We start from the raw sequence: 21065 nt of genomic DNA, 5'->3' as shown, positions 1-21065 counted from the left end.
TACAATGATTCAATATTTTGCTATTTTTTTATTTTTATTTATTATTTATTTATTTTTTATTTTGGCATATTATGGGGGTACAGATTTTAAGGTTTCAATAAATGCCCATTTCCCCCCCTCCCCCCAAAAGTCTGAGTCTCCATCATGACCATCCCCCAGATGGTGCACATCTCACTCATTATGTATGTATATACCCGCCCCCCTCCCCCTTGCCCCCTGCCCAATACCCTATTACTGTAGTACCTATGTGTCCACTTAGGTGCTACTCAGTTAATACCAGTTTGCTGGAGAATATATCTGGTGCTTGTTTTTCCATTCTTGGGATACTTCACTTAGTAGTATGGGTTCCAGCTCTAACCAGGAAAATATAAGATGTGCTATATCACCATTGTTTCTTAGAGCTGAATAGTACTCCATGGTATACATATACCACATTTTATTAATCCATTCTTGAATTGATGGGCACTTTGGCTGTTTCCACAGCCTTGCAATTATGAATTGTGCTGCTATAAACATTCGAGTGCAGGTGTCTTTTTTGTAGAGTGTCATTGGATCATTTGGGTAGATGCCCAGCAATGGGATTGCTGGATCAAATGGTAGATTCACTTGTATTGCTTTAAGGTATCTCCATATTGCTTTCCACAGAGGTTGAACTAGTTTGCACTTCCACCAGCAGTGTAGGAGTGCTCCTCTCTCTCCGCAACCACGCCAGCATTTATTGTTTGGAGTTTTTTTGAGCTATCATACTTTTTAAGACTTCTTGAATTCGTGTTGCTTGGTCAGTGTTTTGTATTTTCCGATTTCTGAAAATATTAAGATATACTAATATTAAAATAGTTTCTTAAGTATTTTTTAAGTATTTCTTTAAAAAGAACATCAAGGAAGCAGGTGTTACTTAATCTTACTCTGGCCAGTCTTGGGGTAAGGAAATCCTAGAAAAATAGTGGCTGCTAGGAAGAACAGGGTGAAATGAACAAGAGACTAGGTCTCTGTGGTGCTCTGTGTATCAGTTAGGCTGAGTTTGACTGTAAGTAATAGCAGACCACTCAAAAATGGCTTAATAGCAGTAGCATTTCTTGTTTTCTTAAAGTCTGGAGGTGGGATCTTAGTGTTAACAATGTTGTTAAAGATGCAGTTTCTTTTTCTCACCAGTCTGTATTCCTCAATGTGTGGCTGTGTCTTCTGAATGGTTGCAGGTTGGTGACTACAGTCCCAAGTTTCACATTCTCATAGAATGTGTCTCATGCAGGAAGGAAGGAAGGAAGGAGGAAAAAGGACCTTCTTCTCTATGGCTCTCTCTTATTACCAGGATAGAAAGTCTCTTCCAGAAGTTGCCCCCTGCAGATTGATGTCATTCGACAGGATTAAGTCAAATGACTTAGTCATGTGAGGATAGAATGGACATGATCTTAAACCAATTGAATTCATTCTTTGGGGCAGGGTATGTTGACTTCTGAATGAAATCAGGGTTCTGTTAGGAAGGAAGAAGAGAAGTTGGTGATCTCATGGATAACCAACAGTGTTCATCATATACTTCTCTTCTACCTTTGATGTCACTTTTAGGATTTTGCCTACTACATACCATTCCAAATCTATATTTAGCTCTAACTTTTTCTGAGTTCCAGATACATTGTCATCTGCCCATTATACATTTTCACTTGGATGTTCTGCTAGTAGCTGAAATTACATATCTAAAATTATGCTCATCATACTTCATCCTAGAATGTAGAAAAACTCCATATTTTTACCAAAAATGCTAATTAAGATGCCACCACTCATCCAGTCTCCAGTACCAGGAAGCAGGGTCATCTTGGACTACTTCTTCCCCATTCCAAGTTCTCTTGCTTTTAGCCTTGATTTCTTTTGATTTTTCAATTCAACCTATCTTGTACCCATGCTTTCCAAATGGGTCCCTTAGTTGTTTTTAATGTGGCTCCATACATGTGAGTTTGTGTGGACACATGAGCATAAGTGTTGTATATGTGTAATGTGAGCTTGAACTGAACTTGGGAATATTATCATTCTTAATGCCATTTATGCAGACTGGCAGCTAACAAAGGGGAGAGAAAAACCATAAAATCTTAGTTTGGCTTTGTAAATTAACACTAAGTATAGTTATTTATGTAAACTTTTGCCATTTGTCTCTGATTACCATGCAATAAAATAATGATTAAGACAACAAATAACTGTGTGTCAGATCAATTTTATTGTTTTATTTAATTATGATAATAATGTATCAGTTGCTATTGTTGATAATAATGTAACACTATGGTTTGTTCACAAATTTTAGAACCGAAGAAACACTGATTATATTCCAGAAAAGAAAGTTTAGATAACAGTGGTCCCATGGTTGCTAGAGTTGAGTTAATCTCATTTTAGCTAGTAGGACTTGATTCCAGGTGAAACTGAATGACACAAGAATGCCAAGACAAGTATAAGGGCAGAAGAATCAAAGACTGGCCCAATTATCAGCATAAACAAACAAAGTGATTAATATAAATTTATTATCATAATAATAGGGCTCCCACATACTACAATGCAGAGTTTCATGGTATGGAAAAATCATGACTTGGAACAAAGTGCCCTGGTGCTAACTAAATCAAACTCACTCAGCCTGGAAAACATTGTCTGCTTTTATTGATGATGTCTGGTCACACTTGGAGGATACAAAGAACTGCCATAAATATAATAATATTATAATTATTAATATCTTAATAAATATGTTTATAAATATATATACACAAGAATAATAATTTAAAAATATTTCATGTATTGCCTTTTCTTGAGGATTAGCTTCAAGAAGTATTTTACCAAAATGATCTCACTGATTGGCATAAAAAACTATTGAGGCAGGAAGGATATAGGTATTATTCCCTCCATTTTGAAAATGATAAAACCAAAGTCCCAGAAACTTATGCCATTTGATTAAAGTATCCATCAGCAGAAGGCAAACAGTTGGAATTAAATACTAGGTCTGTGGCTTCTCATTCCAAATGCTATTGTATGTATTTCTTAGTTTTCTTATGCCTTAGTCAGCCCATCTGTAATATGGGTAGAGTCTTTTTGGTAGGCATAGTCAGTAGCCCTGGTTTTCCTAAGATTGTTATGAAAAATAATAACTAAAATGATTGGTACTGTGCAAAGTATAGGGTGTTCTTTAAATAACAAACAATGTTGTATGTTAGTGTTGGTTCTATGACCTTGCTCCTCTCTTACAAAGAGGGTAAACATTCATTTCGAATTACAAAGACTAAGCACATGCTCAGCAAATGACTAAGAGTAAAGGATTGGACTTCTTCATGTACATGGTACATACAGATTGTCAACACTTTGTAAGTGAGTAGACTAAAAGCTAAGCCTAGCTATCTAGTATCTGAAAGTCAGTGATAGAGGGTAGTCCCCTTGCCATGTGTACCACATGGTTTTGCTTTGTGGCGATAAACAATTGTGGTTGGGCAGCTGAGGTGAAGTAGTTCTTGCTGCCATGAGTTTCCCAGAAAAAGAGGATGTTGGTGTCACCACCTGTGATGGTTTTGGGAGTCTCAGGGAACTCCTACAAAAGGAGAACAGAATTCTGTTAGAGAACAAGAAGATGATAGAAAAATAACTGAAGCTCAACCCCTTGGCATCTGGCCTTCCTGAGAAAGAGGACTTTAGGACTATGGCTTTAATGTGACGATATAGGTTCTTCATTCATTTGTTCATTCAGCAAGCATTTATTAAATGCCTATTAGATGTATGACCCAGTCTATTCACAAGTGTTGATTTCCTCAGCTGATTAGAGAGAGATCTAAATTACTCATGAAGACTGCCAATGACACTAGCACTAGCATCTCACTGTATCCAGGCAGATAAGTGGTGAACATTGTTCATGTCCTGGTTTCAACATAGGCATAAGGCATTCTGCATCAAATCTGAGCACTGGTGATTCTAAGCTTCCTAAATATACTGACCTCTAAGTGTTTTCTTTGGGAAAACAATTTAGCATTTAGACGACATTTATCTTTGTATTTAAGTCAACAATTGAAGGTTAAACACACACATAACTTCCCAGGTATATCAGTAGTTAAACTATTTCAATACAATTTTTTTTTAGAATATGCTCTTCCTGTGAGTATGAATAGAATCTAGCAATACTTTCATGGAAAAATACTTTCATGGAAAAATAGATTTCAAATTCCAAGTTGAGATGTTTCTTTCCTATTCTTTTCAGTCTAAAGCAAGTAAATATCCTTCTTGAGGTTTCCTTGGGGTTTCAAGGGTCAGCAAGAATTTTATTTCTAAAACTTATTCCTCTTCTAGTTGTTCCCATCTCAGTAAATGCAGTTTCTCCTCTTCCTCCTGTTCATTCTATCTCCAAAATATAGTCCAATTCTATTTCTTTCCACCTGATTCCGTACCTGCTCCACCCATGGCTGCTGTTATAACCTTCTAATTGGGTTCTCTGCTTTCTCTCTCTCCTTCCTTCTGATCTGCTCTCTATTTTAGGAAATATAAGTGAGGTTATGACACTGCACTGTGTGAAACCACTTAATGGTTTTTCTTTGTAAAAAATGGAATCCAAACTCAAGCTCTGCAAGCACTTAGCCACTGCATATCTTTCCTCCTTCTCACAATGCCTCAGCTCCAAGTCTACTTTTTCCGATCCTTGAAGTTGGCCTTAAAGATCCTGAAGCTCTGGTGCCTGGGTGTACCCAGACCCTCTGTTTAGAATGCCCACTCCACCCACGCCACATAGCATGCTCCCTCCTGTCAGCAGCTCCCATCTCACAAGGAGCTCTCCTCTTGCCACTCTGTCTAAATGGCATGCCCCCATTTTTCTCTGTCTTGGCACCCAGCACATTTTCTTTGCAGCATCTTGTACTTCTTTGTTGGTTGTTTGGCTTGTCTATTGTCTGTGTCCCCCAGAAGACTAAGTGCTATAATGCTAGGGGCTTTGACTCACCACTGCCTAAATAGCTGTTGTCACTATGCTTGGAAAATAAAAGGCTCTGAATAAATAATGACCATTGAATGAATTCATGAATGAAGCTACTGCCCTACTCTGTAGCTATAACTTTCATTTTGCTTGATACAGTTAGAGAAACATAGATGTCCACATAAATTCTACCTGGGGATGGGAGGCCTTGGGTTATACATTTGCTGAATAAGAGTCATCAGTGGAGAAAACATCTTAGGCTACAGTGGGCATGCATGTGTGAACCTGTATGTTTGAGGGGCACAGTGGTAGTGGAGATGGGGCTGAGGTAAGGGATAATGCTGGGGCCTCTGAAGAGGGAGAGGCACTGCAGTCAGCACGCCTGCATTTTAGTCTTGGCTCCTAGCTTTTTGCTTTGTGCCCATTGGCAGGTGATTAATCCTCTCTGATCTCAGTTGGCTTATTGGAGTTTCTTGGAGGCAGGCCCCAGTGTCCTAATGCCTAATATCATGTAGGTCAGATAATAGACATCAGTAAAGAGTGATGGAATTAATGGTTGCCCTGGGATGGGGGGGGTCAGTAGAGTCATACAGAGGAAGAGAAAAAAAGAAAGCAAGCAATTTAGCTCTTGTTCACTCTTGCTACCTCCATTATAGTCTCACGGATCCTACCTAGGATGGCCTGAGCATGGGTGAGAAGCCAGGTGGGGTTGTGTGGGCAGGTGGTAGGGAGGGAAAAGGACAGTGCCACCCTGCTAGGGCCGGTGCCTAATGGGCTCATTTACAAACATATGAGATGGAAGTGAGGGTAAGTGCAGACTAAGGACAACTGACCTTCAGTAGTACTGGTTGGTCTTCATCTTGGGCACACACAAACAGTTGAGTTTTTGAGATTCTTAGAGTCACAGGAATTTTACTGTCATCTCTTGATACATAAGCACCCATGTCAAACTTCACTGGTGAAAAGAATAGTAAAAAAGAAAGTAAATCCATTGTGTTATTTGTATAAGATCATTGCTTATGTAGATATTGTGTGTGTGTGTGTGTGTGTGTGTGTGTGTGTGTGTATGGTTAGGTCCACATCTGTGGTGTGAATATCTAGAAGTCCGGAATGGAATTCCGTTCACCTCTGCATCCTTCACAATGTCTGCCACATTTACCAGGCAGGTAAATACTTGATTAATGTTCTTAGAGTTTTTATCTTGAATGAATGTGTAGGAACCAAATATGTAATTGTTGGAATCTTTTATAATTACATAGAGGGATAAGACCCTGCAATTTGTTAGATCAGGAATTCATAATGACCTAAGGCAGAGGTGTTTAGGAAACTGATAACACTCACATGTTGCTAGTGATACTAAAAAGTGGTTCAGTTTTCCTCAGAGAATGATGTTTAATAAAGCCGTAAAATTATTATGCCTACTGATCTGGAAGTTCCACTTTGGGATATGCTCCAAAGAAATAAAGAGATAGAGAAAAAACCAATAATGTCTATGAAGATATTTGTAACAGAGCTATTTAGAACAAACCCAAGGGACCAGCACAGCAACATGGTAGAATACTCTAGTGCCATTAAAGATGGCAAATGCATATATGATTGTCAATATGTGGGAAGATTGTATGAAATAATATTAAGTATGAACATAGAACACAAAATAATTTGTAAATGTTGTAGAGTGGAAAGCATGTTAGCTGAAGTAGATCCAATCAGAAAAAGTCCTGCTTATTTACTGCACAGTTGCCTCATTGGATTTTTTTTTCTTTTTTGGAGACATGGTCTCTGTCTGTCCCCCAGGCTAGAGTGCAGTGGCATCATCAGAGCTCACTGTGACCTGAAACTCCTGGCCTCGAGTGATCCTCCAGCCTTGGCCTTGCAATATGCTAGGATTACAGGTATGAGCCACCACCCCTGGCCTCTCTTTGGATCTTTAAAAATTATTTTGTATACTGTTGATCTGTCCTGAAGCTAAAACATGTCCACCATGAAAAGTGGATCTGTGTGACAAAAGTTTTTGCACACTAAACTTCATCTTTTAGACTGTATTTGCAGCTTAATGGTGGTTTTGCCTCACCAACTATTTTATCAAAGATAATAAAGGTCTTCCTAGTTTGGTGTTATTTGTAAGTTTGATCAGCAGGCTTTGTAAAGAAGAGCGGTTGTTTTTAACTGGCTTTTGGGTAAATTTGAGTAAGTCATTTAATATTTCTGAGATTCAGTTTCCTTATCTTTAAAATCAAGGGTTAAGAATATCTAAAAGAATCAAGAAGATAGTTAATCAGCAGGCTTTGTACTTCATCTTGTGCTCTTGAAAATAGGAAATTTCTCTCTTGTAGAACTTCCAGATAGAGCTGAAACTTCTGTCCTTGTCTGAGATTTTTTTTTGGGGGGGGGGGGACATGGTCTCTCTCTGTTGCCCAGGGTAGAGAGCAGTGGCATCATCAAAGCTCACTGCAACCTCCACTCCTGGGCTCAAGTGATCCTCCTGCCTCAGCCTTCCAAAGTGCTAGGATTACAGGTGTGAGCCTGAGATTTTTTACCAGGAGTGATGTGCTTCAACCTATTCTAGAAGAATGTGCAAACCAGGAATCTAAAGAAGTTAGTTTTTGAAAGCAGAAAGCTTGAAATAAGTAAATAAATAAAAGGAGGGGAAGACGACAGAGTTGACTATTTACCTGCATCGTCCTTATTATTTATTGCAGCAGCCCAGAGGTGCTCATTCGAGGGGGCTCGAACTATAGTTTGACCTTGGGTGTCATTCAGGGTGACTTGGTCTTTGATGATCCTTTTAAAGCGGTAACTCATGTTGCTCAGGAAGTTGGAAGCTGCTGACCTGGGCTCAATGATATCTAAGACCATGATCATAAGTTCAGATTACTGTCTACATATAAATGCAGTCGATATATATACTCAAGCATAAGCATAGAAAGCATAACGTCCCCCTCTCTGGAAGGGATGTTAGGATTATTCCAGTCCAGGTGAGCAAACCCAGAGAAGTGAAATCATCCCGTCAGCAGTAGAATTGATTCTAGGATTATCCTTGTGGTTATGTATTTGGTTCTTTTTAAACTTTGATTCCTCAGGAAGCAGTTTTGTTGTTTTTTTTTTAAAAAAGAGATTATTGGTGCAACTTTCTCATTGTTCATTGTCTGGAGGTTTCTAAGTGACCAGAAAGACTACCAGTATTCCCTATCTATACTTTCAAATGAACTCACTCAGGAAAAAATGAATACACTAAAAATTATATATGTTACTCAGAGTGCAGGTCTACCACCTTTCTGGAAAGTGGTATGTATCAATAGCTTTACCAGTCCTCATGGCTCTCAGTAGTTCTGCTTCTAGGAATCTATTCCAAGGAAACAAATGGTGATAGAAATGAAAATTTACTGATATAAATGTTCATTGTTGCATTACTTATACTGGCAAAAAATTAGCACCCTAAAATGTTCTTGATATTGCTGAGTGAAAAAAACTAGATATAAAATTGGATATAGTGTGATGCTAATAATGTTAGATATGTTTGTTCACGTGTGTGTATGCATATAGAAAAGACTTTAAGGAAACCTACCACAGTGCTGGCAGTGATAAACTTTGAGTGGCAATAAACGCGATTTTTATTTTCTTATATTTTGTCACATATTAAACCTTCTAGGTAGACATGTATTATTGCTTAGATGTTATCCTAAAAATAGGAATATTGGGTTTATGTTTTATGTGGAGGCTTATACAGTAAAGGCATGGGCGAAAAACTGATTTTTGTAGTCAGATAGAACTGAATTAGATTTGAGGCTCTCTCACAGATGGTGAGTCTTCGGGCAGGTCACTTATCTCAATGAGCTTAGTTTCCTCTCATGTAAAATGACAATGTAAGGTTGCTGTGAGGTTTAGAGAGAATTCACCCATTAATAAATTAGTAGTGCTGGTAGTATTAATAAAGGTCATAGTAGTGATAGCAGTAGAAATAATAACAGCTAACATTTATCGGGTGCTTACTATGTACCAGACATTATTCTCTCCCAGAAGTTTGGGAGTATTGACTCATTTAACCTTCACAACATGCCAATGAGGCAGGGACTCTGATTATCTCCATTTTACAGTAGAGGAAACTGAGGCACAGAAAGATGAAAATAACATGCCCAAGGTGGGCAACCACTAACAGTATATAGCTGCTTTCTCCTGAAAGAGTAAAAGTCACAGACCTTTACAATATGGCCCAGAGATGAGCCCATGAGCAAGTATTCTAGATTCAGGTCACTGCTAATCCCTTCCTGCTAGAGAAGGATAAAAATTAATTTGTCTTCCTTATAGTTATCAGACTAATGCTTTGTTTCCCACCTGTTATTCTGACTCCAGGTTCTCTTTTCTCCTATATGCTATTGTCCCCATTTACCTAAAACTGGAAAGCAAGGATATTATTGTGCTCGAGGCTTTACCTTCTTCTGAATTATTTACAATGGCCTCCAGGTCATCATCAGTCATGTGTTGATTTAAACTCAATCGTCTCTTCTTCAGAACTTTCCCATTGTCTGCAACCACCACCATACTCTCCTTGAAGGTAAACTTGGATGTCTTAGAGGTTTCAAAGGTACTCAGAGACATAAATTGACCCATGTAGTCCTTACAATGGGGGCTGTAGCTTGCATCATAGAAAGATTTCTGTGAGGAAAGACAATGGAAAATGAGAGGCTGTCTATGGCATAGGATCTCCATTTTGGTCTTGGTTAACTCTCATTTATCAGTCCTCTCTCCCTCCCTTCCTCTTTTGCTCCCCCTCTCCTTCCCCTTCCTTCATTCCTTCCAGGATGAAGGATGTGATTTCTTGGGAAGAATTTCCATCCATTTGCATGCTCAAAAATGAGATGTTGTAACTAAATAGGTTAACAATGATCTTAGTGAGTGGTAGCCTTCCAATTAGTTCCCTCTTAGGAGGTTAAACATCTACTTGATAATGCTCAAACTATTTTAGAAATATTCCTTTGGGTACAGCTTTTAAAGCCAGTACCAGAGATGCACATATCAGTACTTCTACTGTCTATTTGTGGCCTCCAAACACAATCACACAGCTTGGTGAGTGGTTGCAGATTTCCCACTTTCCATTGTCTTGCTTCCTGTCCCTCAGCTTCATGGGCTATTGTGTTTGGAGGATGCCTTCTAACCTCTGATGTTGGTGTCAGAGAGGACAACCACAATGTATCACATTAAGAGAGAGACTCCTGGTGAAATAGCCTAAAGAGGCTGTCCCAGGATGGCATAACTAACATCCTGATGAAACCTGGCCCAGGAGATTCCAATTCTTGGGGATTTGGGATAGTTCTGCTCTCTTCCATGAAAAGCTGGTGAAGATGAAGAGTACCATCAACTGTTAGTTTAGAGAGGCAGCTGGCCTCACTTATAATGAAGAAATGCAGGTCTCTGGACCTCTAGTGAAGCTAAAACAAAAGCATCTAAGATTCAAGCCATTTCTCTTCTCTTGTGATGAAGAACTACTGTATAAGGATAGCAATCCCATAAGAATTACAGTCATTTGCTTACCTGATTCAGAGAGAGATGGTCAATGGCGGAACTGTATTCTTCGTTTTCACTGTTGAAATAAAATGATGAGAATGTAATACTGTTTGTTATTTCATTATGGTCCCTGGGCAACCTATTTTAATGACCATGTTAGCTTCGGGTAACACACGCGCGAGTGCGCACATACGCGGCCATTACTGGCATCTTTGAAAATTAAGGACTTCTATACATACACATACATACAGTAATTCATAGCTCACTAATTTGGAATTAGTAATCCGGATAGGCCTTGAACTTTACCTGGGCTTTAGCTATAAAAATTGGGGTTGGCTAATAAATTGAAGAACTTTAATTTCAGGGAAAAACACTAAGCTCCTTAAAAGAAAAGAAATATAATACTTTTGAAGCATCTCATTTTGATTTTAACCAAACTGATCATATGTTGCATATTGCTTTCATGTATTCACTAAGACAGATTTAATAATTTATACTTGGTAAAATATCCAGGCAACATTTTGACAGCCTAATTTGTGTTAGTATTTAGTATAGATAAGAGGAATATCACATTAGTTTAAAAAGGTTCCATAATTTAAACTTTTTGTTCATTTACATTTCTTCTATTTCTGAATGAGCTTGGGCTGTTTATGTGTATTCACAGGCTCAAATTGTCATGGAGCCATTTTCTACTCCCAACTGAGATCAAGTTTTCCTGCCAATGGATTCTCTCACAGTCTATTAAAATCAATTCCTGTATCAGAGCATATGAACTCAACCGAGGCTGTCTAAGTTAATGTTGAAATTCACATAGGACTCAGCAGACCTCAAAAATAATTTCTTTAAAATGGCTGTCTCCCTGCGAATGTAATCTCAGTTTAACATGCTGGGTGCTTAGTTTTCCTGGGTCTTCTCTGAACCTGCTCTGACTTTAGGGCTAGTACACATCTCTGGAGCCTCTGCCTGGCTTCATGCTGGTCACTGTAATGCCTTGCTGGATTCTGATGAGCCTTGAACCCTTTGTTAAATAACAGGAGATAGAATCTTATTTCTTACCTGTAACAGTTCTTCAAGTCTTCAAACAGGTCGGGGACTCTGGCCATCTTAACTTCTGCAACGGAGAACACCTGTGGCTGTCAGCTGAGATAGCCTCTGAACCAGATGCCTGTAAGGGGAGACACATCCACTTTGTGCTTCTTGAGAAAATTCATTGAATGATTTAGTCCACACTCAGCATTTCCCCCATTCTTCTTCTCACCCTCTTGAATTATTTTTTGTATGCATCTGCCTCCTCTATCAGATTATACGATTCTTTCAGAATGTTTTATTTATCTTGGCATTCCTTATGTGCTGAACCCAATGCATTGCACATAGTAGGTATTCAATGAAAGTTTGAGTTGGTTAAAAAATAACTCCACAAGAATAAGGTATTTGTCTTACACAGATGCCAGAGAGAGACAGAGTTGGAAATGTTCAATTTTCTCCCAAAAGTTGTTGGTAGTAGAGATTTCTTCCCAAAGGAAGGCTCGGCTGTACCCACTGATGCCCTCAGAGGAAGCCAGTTCTTCCATCCCCAGCTTCCCATCAGTAAAAGGACAGAATCATTTTCTGAAATTGGACTGTGATTGTAGCTCACACACCAAACCACGGAGAGAAAAGAAAAGAAAGAAGGGAGAGGCTGTCGTTTTAGAGAAGGTAGGCAGTCTGAGAGAAAACAGCTGAGGAGAAAAACAAAGAAACACTTTAAAAGCCAGAGATGTAATAAGAACAATACCTTTGCTGACTCAAGCGTCAATGAAATGACTCCCTCTCTGGCTGGAAGCTTCAGCCTGAGTCAGGCTTCTTTACCCTTTTGTAATTGTCCTGGGTAGGCGTGGCCACAAGTGAGTTGCATCACGGGGAATTCACAGGGAATAATTCTGGTTTCTTAAGAATTTCAATTTCTATGTTTATTTAACTTGATACTGGCTAAAATAATGAAGATGGCATATGTGATAGTATTGTTTACAGATATTCCAGGAGTTATTGATAGCTTTGCTCTGTACGATTATAAACATGTATTAGAAAAAGGGAAGAAGAGCAGGAAACTTATCAAGTTTCTAAAGCTATGTAGCAGGGGAGGAAGGTAGAAATCCTGAAATCACAAATATAGGCACTTAGATTTGGAGAGAAGCTTAGTGGCTGTAGCTTGTGTTTTCATTTAATTTGTTGATTGTGCCCATGGGCTGAGTGTGAATTGGCAGAACACTGGCTGGCCCTGGTGAGGTAATGGCATTTGAGGGAAAATGAGCCATCTTTTCAGAGGATGGAAGTTTGCTTGCATAAGACATAAATCACTCTGAGTGTGAGGTGACAACCTCCTGGTGAGGGCAGAGTGGAGGAGAGAAAAGTGATATCTGATCAAAAAAAGTGATCCTCTTATTGCTCCGTGTATTGTCAACACATTTCCTACAGAGGTGACAGACCTTCAGCAGAGAACTCTCACCCCTAGTCATGTTACAGAAAAGTGACCCTCTGTTAGAACCCAAAGAGAAATCTGCCCTTCTTTAGGATAAACCTAAGGTGTGTGAGGACAAGTGGGACTCCAGGAGGCATGGGCAAGGCCCCAGCCAGAAGCCAGTGCCTAAATTTGGGAATGTAGGTTGGGAGAGAAGAGGGCATGGATTCTTACATATGAGACTGCACCAGTATTGCCTGGTCATTATTATTAAAGACTTTCTCAATTTCCCAAGGCCAGCCTGGTTCAGGAGGTAAAATACCATAGTCTTAGCAAACAAATATTTCAGGTTTCCTTGTTGGAGTTTAAGCCATGTAAATTTTAAATAAAGGAAATGAGCCAGGCATGGTGGCATACACCTGTAGTCGCAGCTACTCAGGAGGCTGAGGTGGGAGGATCACTTGAGCCCAGGAATTGGAGGCTGCAGTGAGCTATGATCGTGCCACTGCACTCCAGCCTGGGCAATGTAGTGAGACCTCATCTCTAAAAAGAAAGGAAGAAAGAGAGAAAGAGAGGAGAGGAAGAGAGGAAGGAAGGAAGGAAGGAAGGAAGGAAGGAAGGAAGGAAGGAAGGAAGGAAGGAAGGAAGGAAGGAAGGAAGGAAGGAGGGAAGGAAGGAAGGAAATATATGGAAGAAGATGGAAGAGGAGAGAAAAAAAGATAAAGAGAAAAATGAGATACTGAAACATGGTATAAACAAGCAAAAAAGCATGGAACTGGGAGTAAAGTGGCTTGTGTGTATTGGATGTATTATCTCTGGTCCTGTTTAACTCTAAAACATGGCATTGGTTATATGATCATAAGGGCTACTCCACGGGCAAAATCTCTGACTCTGATTCTAATGCTCAGTCTAGTTTCTCCTAGACATAGATTTGGTGTTATAATAATGATAGCAAGAGCCACAGAAGTAACCAGCATCCCAGATGTGGGCGACGTAAGTGTAGGACCAGACTGGGGCAGAGGAAGCGTGGGGGGTGTCGTATGAACAGTGATGGCAGCCAACTCTCTACATTTCTGCTTACCTTGGTTCCCCTTCAGGCATCAATCTGGGTTCCCTCCTCTGCCTTCTGGGGATCTTGTGAGGACTATTACTAAGAAACAATTGCAAAGCACATCGTGAATGTTGCTGCTATGGAGATGCAACTAAACAAAAATAATAACAATACTAATGATGGCTTCAGTCGCTTGGGAACCCATATAGTCATTATCGTAATACCTTAGTTCACCGACGAAAATATTGTTCTTATGAAAATATTGGTTTGAAAACTTCAACAGGGAGGACATTTTCAGGTGAAGGCCGCCATTGAAACTCTGAAGACGGTTAGTTTCTGGGAGCAATACTTAGCACCTCTTTGGTAATCCAGGAAAACACCCTTGGTTCTACCGTCAGTGGCAACACCCATCCTGTCCCCATCTTCACTCCTCTGTTGTAGAGAATTCCCCAAATGTGGTTGTTGAATTTCTTAAGGAGAGTTTGGTTGAGAAACAGCCAACTTGTGTTAGAGGATCATTCAACCTTTTTCTTCACATGACCTTCTTGAAAATGAGTTTTTAAAGGAAGAACCTTTAAACAAAGGTCCTTGCATTGTTTTGGGGAGCCTGCTTTTCTGGGAGCATGAACAAAGTTTTCCCAGACCATCCCTTCTAGGGAAGGGGGAAAGAAACAAACTGGGGAGGGTTCTACTGGGGCCTGGGTGTGTGCGTGCTGGGGGCTCTCCCGTGACAGGGACTTTGGGTGGTTTCAGGGACCCATCTCTCAACTCAGAGGCCTTAAAAATCTTTCTTGAGTCATTGTCAGCTAAATCATTCAGAAAAAAAGTTACTGTGCACTTATACTGTGCCACGGGTTTTGCTAAGAATCAGTGTTTTTCTCTCATGATCCACAAAATGATATATGCAAGATGACATGATATATGTTGGTAGATGAGTGGACATACTTTATAAGACTGGAGCTTGTGGGTTCAAAGAATTGTGGTGATGCTTTTCATGGTACAGGTTGCTTTAAGTGACTTAACCCAAGGTCACAAACTTCAGCACTTGAACTGAAGTTTCTGATTCCAAGCCCAATCTTCTCTTTCCACTGCATATAAATGCCTGAATCTCTTATCACCAACAATGCCAAGGGCCAGGGCTGAAACTGATCATCCTTAAGGTCCTTCCTATCTCAGACATCATTTAATGCTTCTAGGATCCTTGTAACCAAAAAAGAAAAAAAAGAAAGAAAAAGTTTGAGATATCTCCCCCCCCCTCCTCCAATGAAATCTCATTTCATTCTGTGATACACAGGAACAGAGTGAAGGTGACTGACATAATTAAGTACATGGTCAGCAGTGGAGCCTGAATGTGAACTTTAGTCATGGTCTTTCCATTGTACCATGAAGATAGGAAACATCTGTAAGCATCTTTGGAGCCAACTTTAAAATTGTTGGATGTAGCTGGGTCGGACAGAATCACTTGAATGCAGTGTGAATTTTCAGGGGGATGCAATTATTTTTCAGGTGGTATAAAACCTCTTGAGAGGAATAAACATACATACATAAGCCATCCCATGCAGAGACAATAGAGCCTTTAGTCTCAACTCATGCCCTATTTAGTTATAATCTGCTTTTAAATTCCATGACAGTTAGGGAGAAGGAGGAAAGAACTTAACATAACAGCCGGCCATATTCAAGGCATTATAGTACAGTATCTCACTTAATCCTCTCATTGAACCTGTGAGGGTATTCTTATCACATTTTACAGAAGAGGAAGTCAAGGTCGGGAGAGATTAAGCAATCTGCCTGAGGGTGCAAGCTTACTACTATGTTTCCCTGAAAATAAGACAGAGTCTTATATTTATTTTTCCTCAAGAAGACACCCTAGGGCTTATTTTCAGAGGATGTATTATTTTTTTTAAAGTACGGTACAACAATCTACATTTATTCAAATATAGTTAAGTTGTCTTCTTCTGGAACATCATCATAGCTCTCTAAACCCCAAATTCCATCCTGAATTTCTTGCGACTCTATTTCCTTTAGAACGATTGGCCTCAATCTCTCATGTCGAGCAGTAGAGCTCTCATGGGGCAGATGAGAAGGGCTGCTCGTCTTCTTTACTGCTCTGCAACGAAATGCATGGGTTGTGCAGATACGCTGCTGCGTAGCCACGCCCATCACTAACTAGGTCTTATTTTTGGGGTAGGGCTTATATTGCGCTAATACTTAGAAATCCTGCTAGGGCTTATTTTATGAGTAGATCTTATTTTCAGGGAAAGACGGTATGACCAAGTGCAGCCTGGGTCAACCATAAAGACTTCTCTTCTCTTTAGTATAGCTGCTGCCTTTCCTCTGTTATTTTAAATTAATTTTTAATTCTTCTGTTTTGTTTTAGTCTATTGAAGGTCCTAGAATTATATGTTAGAGAAGGATGCACACTGGAGACCATCTAGTTTAAACTCTTACTTTTATAAAAGGGGAAACAGGCTACAGGGGAAGTATGGTCCCAAGGTCACATGGAGAATTCATAGGAGAGTGGGAAGTAAAATTACAACTCACTGTTCCTTGAATTCTAGTTCAAAATCTCCTACTACTTAGTGACGCTGGCTCTTCCGTGAAGAGGGGGAAAATGAAAAAATAATCCCATGGCCTCTCATCTGTAAATAAAAAAAGAGTTACAAAGAATGAAAACCCATTAAGTGAGGAAAACCAGCTGTGGTTCCTGACTCAAGAAAGCTGACACTGAAGATCCTAAATGATCCTAAATGTCCTAAATGAGCTGATAATTATTAACTGAGATCAGTACAGTAAGGATATATAACAGAGGCACTAGTGTTAGAGTGGGAGTGTGTGGTTCAATGGGGAGGGAAGAAGGAACATTCCAGGCTGAGCAAAGTCCCTGGGAGTCAAAAAAGTGGAAATAGGTATTTGGGGCTGGAGCTGGGGTGGAGGTAAGGAGGGGAGTGAGGGGCTGGGGGTATGAGTTGGCGAGATGAGCATGGGGCAGGAAAGCAAGAGCCAGACGGGCAGGGCCTGGTCTTTACCCAAAGTCTAATGGGAAGCCATTAAGGCTGGCATGTGTGGGTGACATAATCACTTTCGTACTTTTAAAAGATCATCTTTGCGTTTGAAAACAATTTCTAGGCTGTAAAGCAGAAAAAGTAGACAAAGGACAGGGATTATAAGGAGAAAGAAGAGTTCTTCTATAAAGTGCACATGGAAACCAGTCTTGCTGCCTTAACACAAACTGTGTGACAAAGAGAACAAGTGCTCTGGGAACCCGGAGGGCTGAGGGATAGAGCAAGACAGTGGACTGATGCCCAGAGCAGGAAGGGACAGCTTCCCTGTCAGTCACGTAGCTGCTATACCCTCTTGGTCTTAGCACATTTGTTCCCTAATTGATGTGTTTTTGGTTCCTAAATTCCCTTCCCCTCATCTCTGGAACGGGGATCAGCAGGCCTCTGCCTCCTCTTCACATGCTGCCTTGGAGACCTGCCCTTCTTCCCATCTTCACGAATGCCCTTTAAAAATCAGAATTCCTCAGAGGGCTTCCTGGGTGGCAACGTCATGTCTGGGCCCATCTCTCACTTTTCTTCTTACTGGGCTAATTGTCATGGTCTAATCAGCAGTGCATTTTGAAGAAATTCCCTTTCCTTTTGAGTCATTTTCCTCATTGGAGTCATGGTTATCTCTAGTCCAAACTTGTTTTTCAATTTCAAAAAATAACTTGTATTACTTTCTGGATTCTAAAACACATTTATTAAATATTGCTAGGGAAATATAAAAATATATAAAGAAGAAAATAAAATAAATAATTGTGAAATAAAACAGTTTAACAACTAGAGATAATCACTATTACTATTTTGGTATATTTCTCCCATCCAAGTACTAACCAGGCCCAACCCTGCTTAGCTTCCGAGATCAGATGAGATGGGGCGCATTCAGGGTGGTATGGCTGTAGACTATTTCGGTATATTTCTTTTCAGACTTTCTTTTGCAAGGGACGTATGCTTTGTTGGGGATACTCAGAACTTTTTTGACATTTGCCTTCCTGAAATCTCGGGAACATATGTATGATACATAGTGCTCACCAAAAATCCATCAGCTCATTTGTGGGATTACTTGATTAATGTCTGTCTTAATTTTCTGGTCTCCCTTGCAGTTCAGTTGGGGACATGTGGCTTGTCCTGGCCAGTGAACTGTGAGCAGGAAGTGGTATGTGATGTGTTACACTTCTTGGTTTATGCAATCAAGGGCCAGTGTGTGCCTCCGTCATGTATGACTTCCCCTGATGCAACAGCTCTGGAAGTCACGTGTCCCAGATACTGTGGCCACAAATGAATAAGGTGTGGCTGCAAATTCGTGAGAGTAGAACAACCTGTATTAGACTTTGCATGAGTGAGAAACAAACCTTTAATTGTGGTATGTCACTGAGATTTCAGAAGTTATTTGTTATTGCGGCCTAACCTAACCTATTCTGACTAATACTATGTATGACTCTCTTTCCCTTCTGTATCACAAGCTCCAAGATGACATTCACTTTATCTCAAATTCCCCTTTCACAAATCAACTCCTTCTTGAACATAATCACGTCTAGATTAGCATTCCTGTTGTCATGTTCTCTACCCTCTGGGAGATAAATTTTCCAATACGACAAATCAAGAACCTAATTGGATGCTTTCATGTTGGCCAAATTTGGATTCCAGATGTAGATATAAATTAGTGGCAAAAATAAAATGGCCAATAGAGTTGGTACTGTTGGGTTACTATCACAGATATAAATCATATAATAATTACATTAATAATCTAACATTTATATGGTGCTTTACTGTCTTTCAAAGCATTTTTATAAAGGTAAATATAAGCATTCCATCTGATGGGAGGCTGACTTTTTATGCATGCAAGTAGTCAATAACAAAAGTCCTATGTCCAGTGCTCAGTTCTGTCTTTCCTTCTTTTGTTGTGAACTGCTGGCTGCAGGAGAGGATGGGTCCTCATTAGAGCAATTGTAGCACAGGATGAAGAGTGGAAGGTGTGTTCCTTATCTGTAAATTGGACTGGCTGGCTACAGGGTTCTTCCAGCCCTGGACTTTCATTCCAGATTTCATAACTATCCTGAACATTTTGCATGTTTTGCTTCATGGCCCACATTAGACTCATTCCTTCCTCTCCTTTTATAGAATCTTTCTCTGTCTCATTCACATTGAGTCACAACTAGATTGCATGCTAAACTCTCTACTTTTCTTCTGCATTATTTCAATGGCAAATTTGATTTGTCACTCTCAATATAAATAGAAATAAGTTGCTTTTCTAGTAGAGAAATTTATAACAGTTGCTGACAAATTAGAAGGAAATGGCCTCTTTATCATGTCTATGGAGTGGTGATGACTCAGCCTTGTTTTCTAGAAAGCTTGATATACATGAAGGACCATCTGGGCCCTTGATTACCCTCAGGAAAAGGAAGTTTAGGTTTTTGAGTCTCAAAGTCTAGACAAGTTTTAGAGCATTTGGACAAAAATGGACATTTGGGGGAAAAAATACGGTCATGACTTTCCCATTTCTGCATTCTTCTCTCCAAGGGCTCTTTGTGCTGTCCCTAACAGGCCCTTCTACCCCATGCAGGGTTGCTCAAAGGCACTGTGGCTCTCCTGAGAGAGGAAGAGCAGAACGAAGGAGCAGGACCAGGGCCCAGAGGTAGCAGGTGTTCCCATAGAGCGCAGTCCCATGCAAACCTGCCTGGAGCCAGCTTGGGAACCTGTTTTACAGCTCTGTCACACGTGAGGCATTGTATCTGAAGCCCTTGGGGAAAGAGGTGGCAAAGAACTCCACTTGCCCTTAAGCTTTGAACTTGTGGGAAAGACATGTGAAGATGACTACAATGAAAGCAGAATAAAGAAGTGCTATAGCAGAGACAAGCAGAGAGATGGGAGCGAGTGAGTCAGGCTGCCTGCACAGAGGCTGCATTGAGCTGTGCTTTAGCTTGAAGGGTTAGATTTGCAGAGTGGAGTGGAAATTCCAGGCTGAGGAAGTAGGATGAGGAAAGGCATAAGGCGTACATCTCATATCTGTGTCTGCTACTGTGTAGCCTTGGGCAAGCTGTTTAGCTTTTAGGGCTTTGGTTGCCTCCTCTGAAAAACTGGGATAGTAATTCTTACTTCATAGAGTTTGGGAAGAATTCAATGAGATTGTGTTTGTGAGAGTGTTCAGTTTAGTGTTACCTTCCATTCCTTTATCTCCAAATGTCTGACACTCTTCCATTTCCACGCCTTTGCTTGGTCTATTCTTCCTTTTGGATTTATTCTCCCTCTTCCACACATGGAATTTAGACCTTTTTTACTGTATTAGTGCAGGCCCTTCCTTGATATGGGATGGACAGTAGATTTACTGCAGGGAATGTCAAATGTGGCTAGCCAAAAATCAAGTTATAGTCAAAGGAATTCTAAGTAGAACCCGAGCTTGTCTGTAGTAGGTATAATAGGCTAGAATAATTACCAAGGGTTATCCATTCATTCATTCATTCACTCACTCATTCATTCACAGAAGACAGGGATCTTTGATTCAGGAACACGCTTGGGGCTGAGGGCTGAGTGGTGAACAAGACAAACACGGTTCCTAACTTCATGGAGCAGTTCTGCTAGCAGAGAAGCCATATATTGCACATGTAATGACAGTTGTATGTGTCTCAATCTGTTTGTATTTTTACAACAAAATACCATAGACTGCGTGGCTTACAAACACAGAAATTTTTCACAGTTCTGGATGCTGGGAAGTCCAAGATTAAGGCACCAGTAGATTGGGTGTCTGATGAGAGTCTGCTTTCTGGTTCAGAGACCACACCATCTCGTTGTATCCTGGTGGAAGGGGCAAGAGAGCCCTCTGGGGTCTCTTTGATAAGGGTACTAATCCCATGTGGGCTCTTCCTTCATGACTTCATCACCTCTGAAAGACCCCACCTCCAAATACCATCACATTTGGGATTAGATTTCAACATATGAATTTTGGGGGAATAGGAACATTAAGTCTATAGCAGGAGGCTATTAAGAAAGGAGTAGTATGGAATGCTGTGAAGTTATATGTGGGGGGCCCTGCTCTAGTCTAAATTATCAGAGAAAGTCTCCTCAAGAACATGACATAATGGGTAGTAGTAAGGGTAGGATTAGTGTGATGAAGGTGCA

At 40.1% G+C, this 21065-nt stretch overlaps 1 protein-coding gene and 1 long non-coding RNA gene across 3 annotated transcripts in view; one reads left to right on the top strand and one right to left on the bottom strand.

Moving 5' to 3' along the window:
• Positions 1 to 21065, top strand: part of LOC105859194 (uncharacterized) — a 59309-nt gene that overhangs the window by 14395 nt on the left and 23849 nt on the right. The window contains exon 3 of the long non-coding RNA XR_012918597.1: positions 6689 to 6810. This is a non-coding gene — a long non-coding RNA (uncharacterized LOC105859194). The remainder of the gene's footprint in view (positions 1 to 6688; positions 6811 to 21065) is intronic.
• Positions 657 to 12252, bottom strand: IL1A (interleukin 1 alpha). 2 transcript variants are annotated; one of them, XM_076000970.1, is made up of 7 exons: positions 12195 to 12252; positions 11477 to 11585; positions 10448 to 10496; positions 9349 to 9571; positions 7591 to 7764; positions 5752 to 5873; positions 657 to 803 (listed from the first exon to the last, which is right to left on the bottom strand). In XM_076000970.1, the coding sequence occupies exons 2-7, from the start codon at positions 11521 to 11523 to the stop codon at positions 780 to 782; spliced, it is 639 nt and encodes a 212-aa protein (XP_075857085.1). In that variant the 5' UTR covers positions 11524 to 11585; positions 12195 to 12252; the 3' UTR covers positions 657 to 779. The 2 variants fall into 2 exon arrangements, with proteins under 2 accessions (XP_075857085.1, XP_012598285.1); XM_012742831.2 differs by lacking the exon at positions 657 to 803 and adding an exon at positions 2188 to 3553.

Source organism: Microcebus murinus, chromosome 3 (genome assembly GCF_040939455.1).
Source record: "Microcebus murinus isolate Inina chromosome 3, M.murinus_Inina_mat1.0, whole genome shotgun sequence".
Lineage (NCBI taxonomy): Eukaryota > Metazoa > Chordata > Mammalia > Primates > Cheirogaleidae > Microcebus > Microcebus murinus.
This window is presented reverse-complemented; position numbering and strand designations above follow the sequence as displayed.

Bases quoted from the DNA above. Each gene is read 5' to 3' on its own strand.
- IL1A (XM_012742831.2), bottom strand. From the start codon at position 11,523: ATGGCCAGAGTCCCCGACCTGTTTGAAGACTTGAAGAACTGTTACAG. The intron at 10,497-11,476 runs GTAAGAAATAAG...TTATTTCAACAG, and splicing joins GACTTGAAGAACTGTTACAG to TGAAAACGAAGAATACAGTT. The intron at 7,765-9,348 runs GTAAAGCCTCGA...TCATGGTCTTAG, and splicing joins TGTAAATAATTCAGAAGAAG to ATATCATTGAGCCCAGGTCA.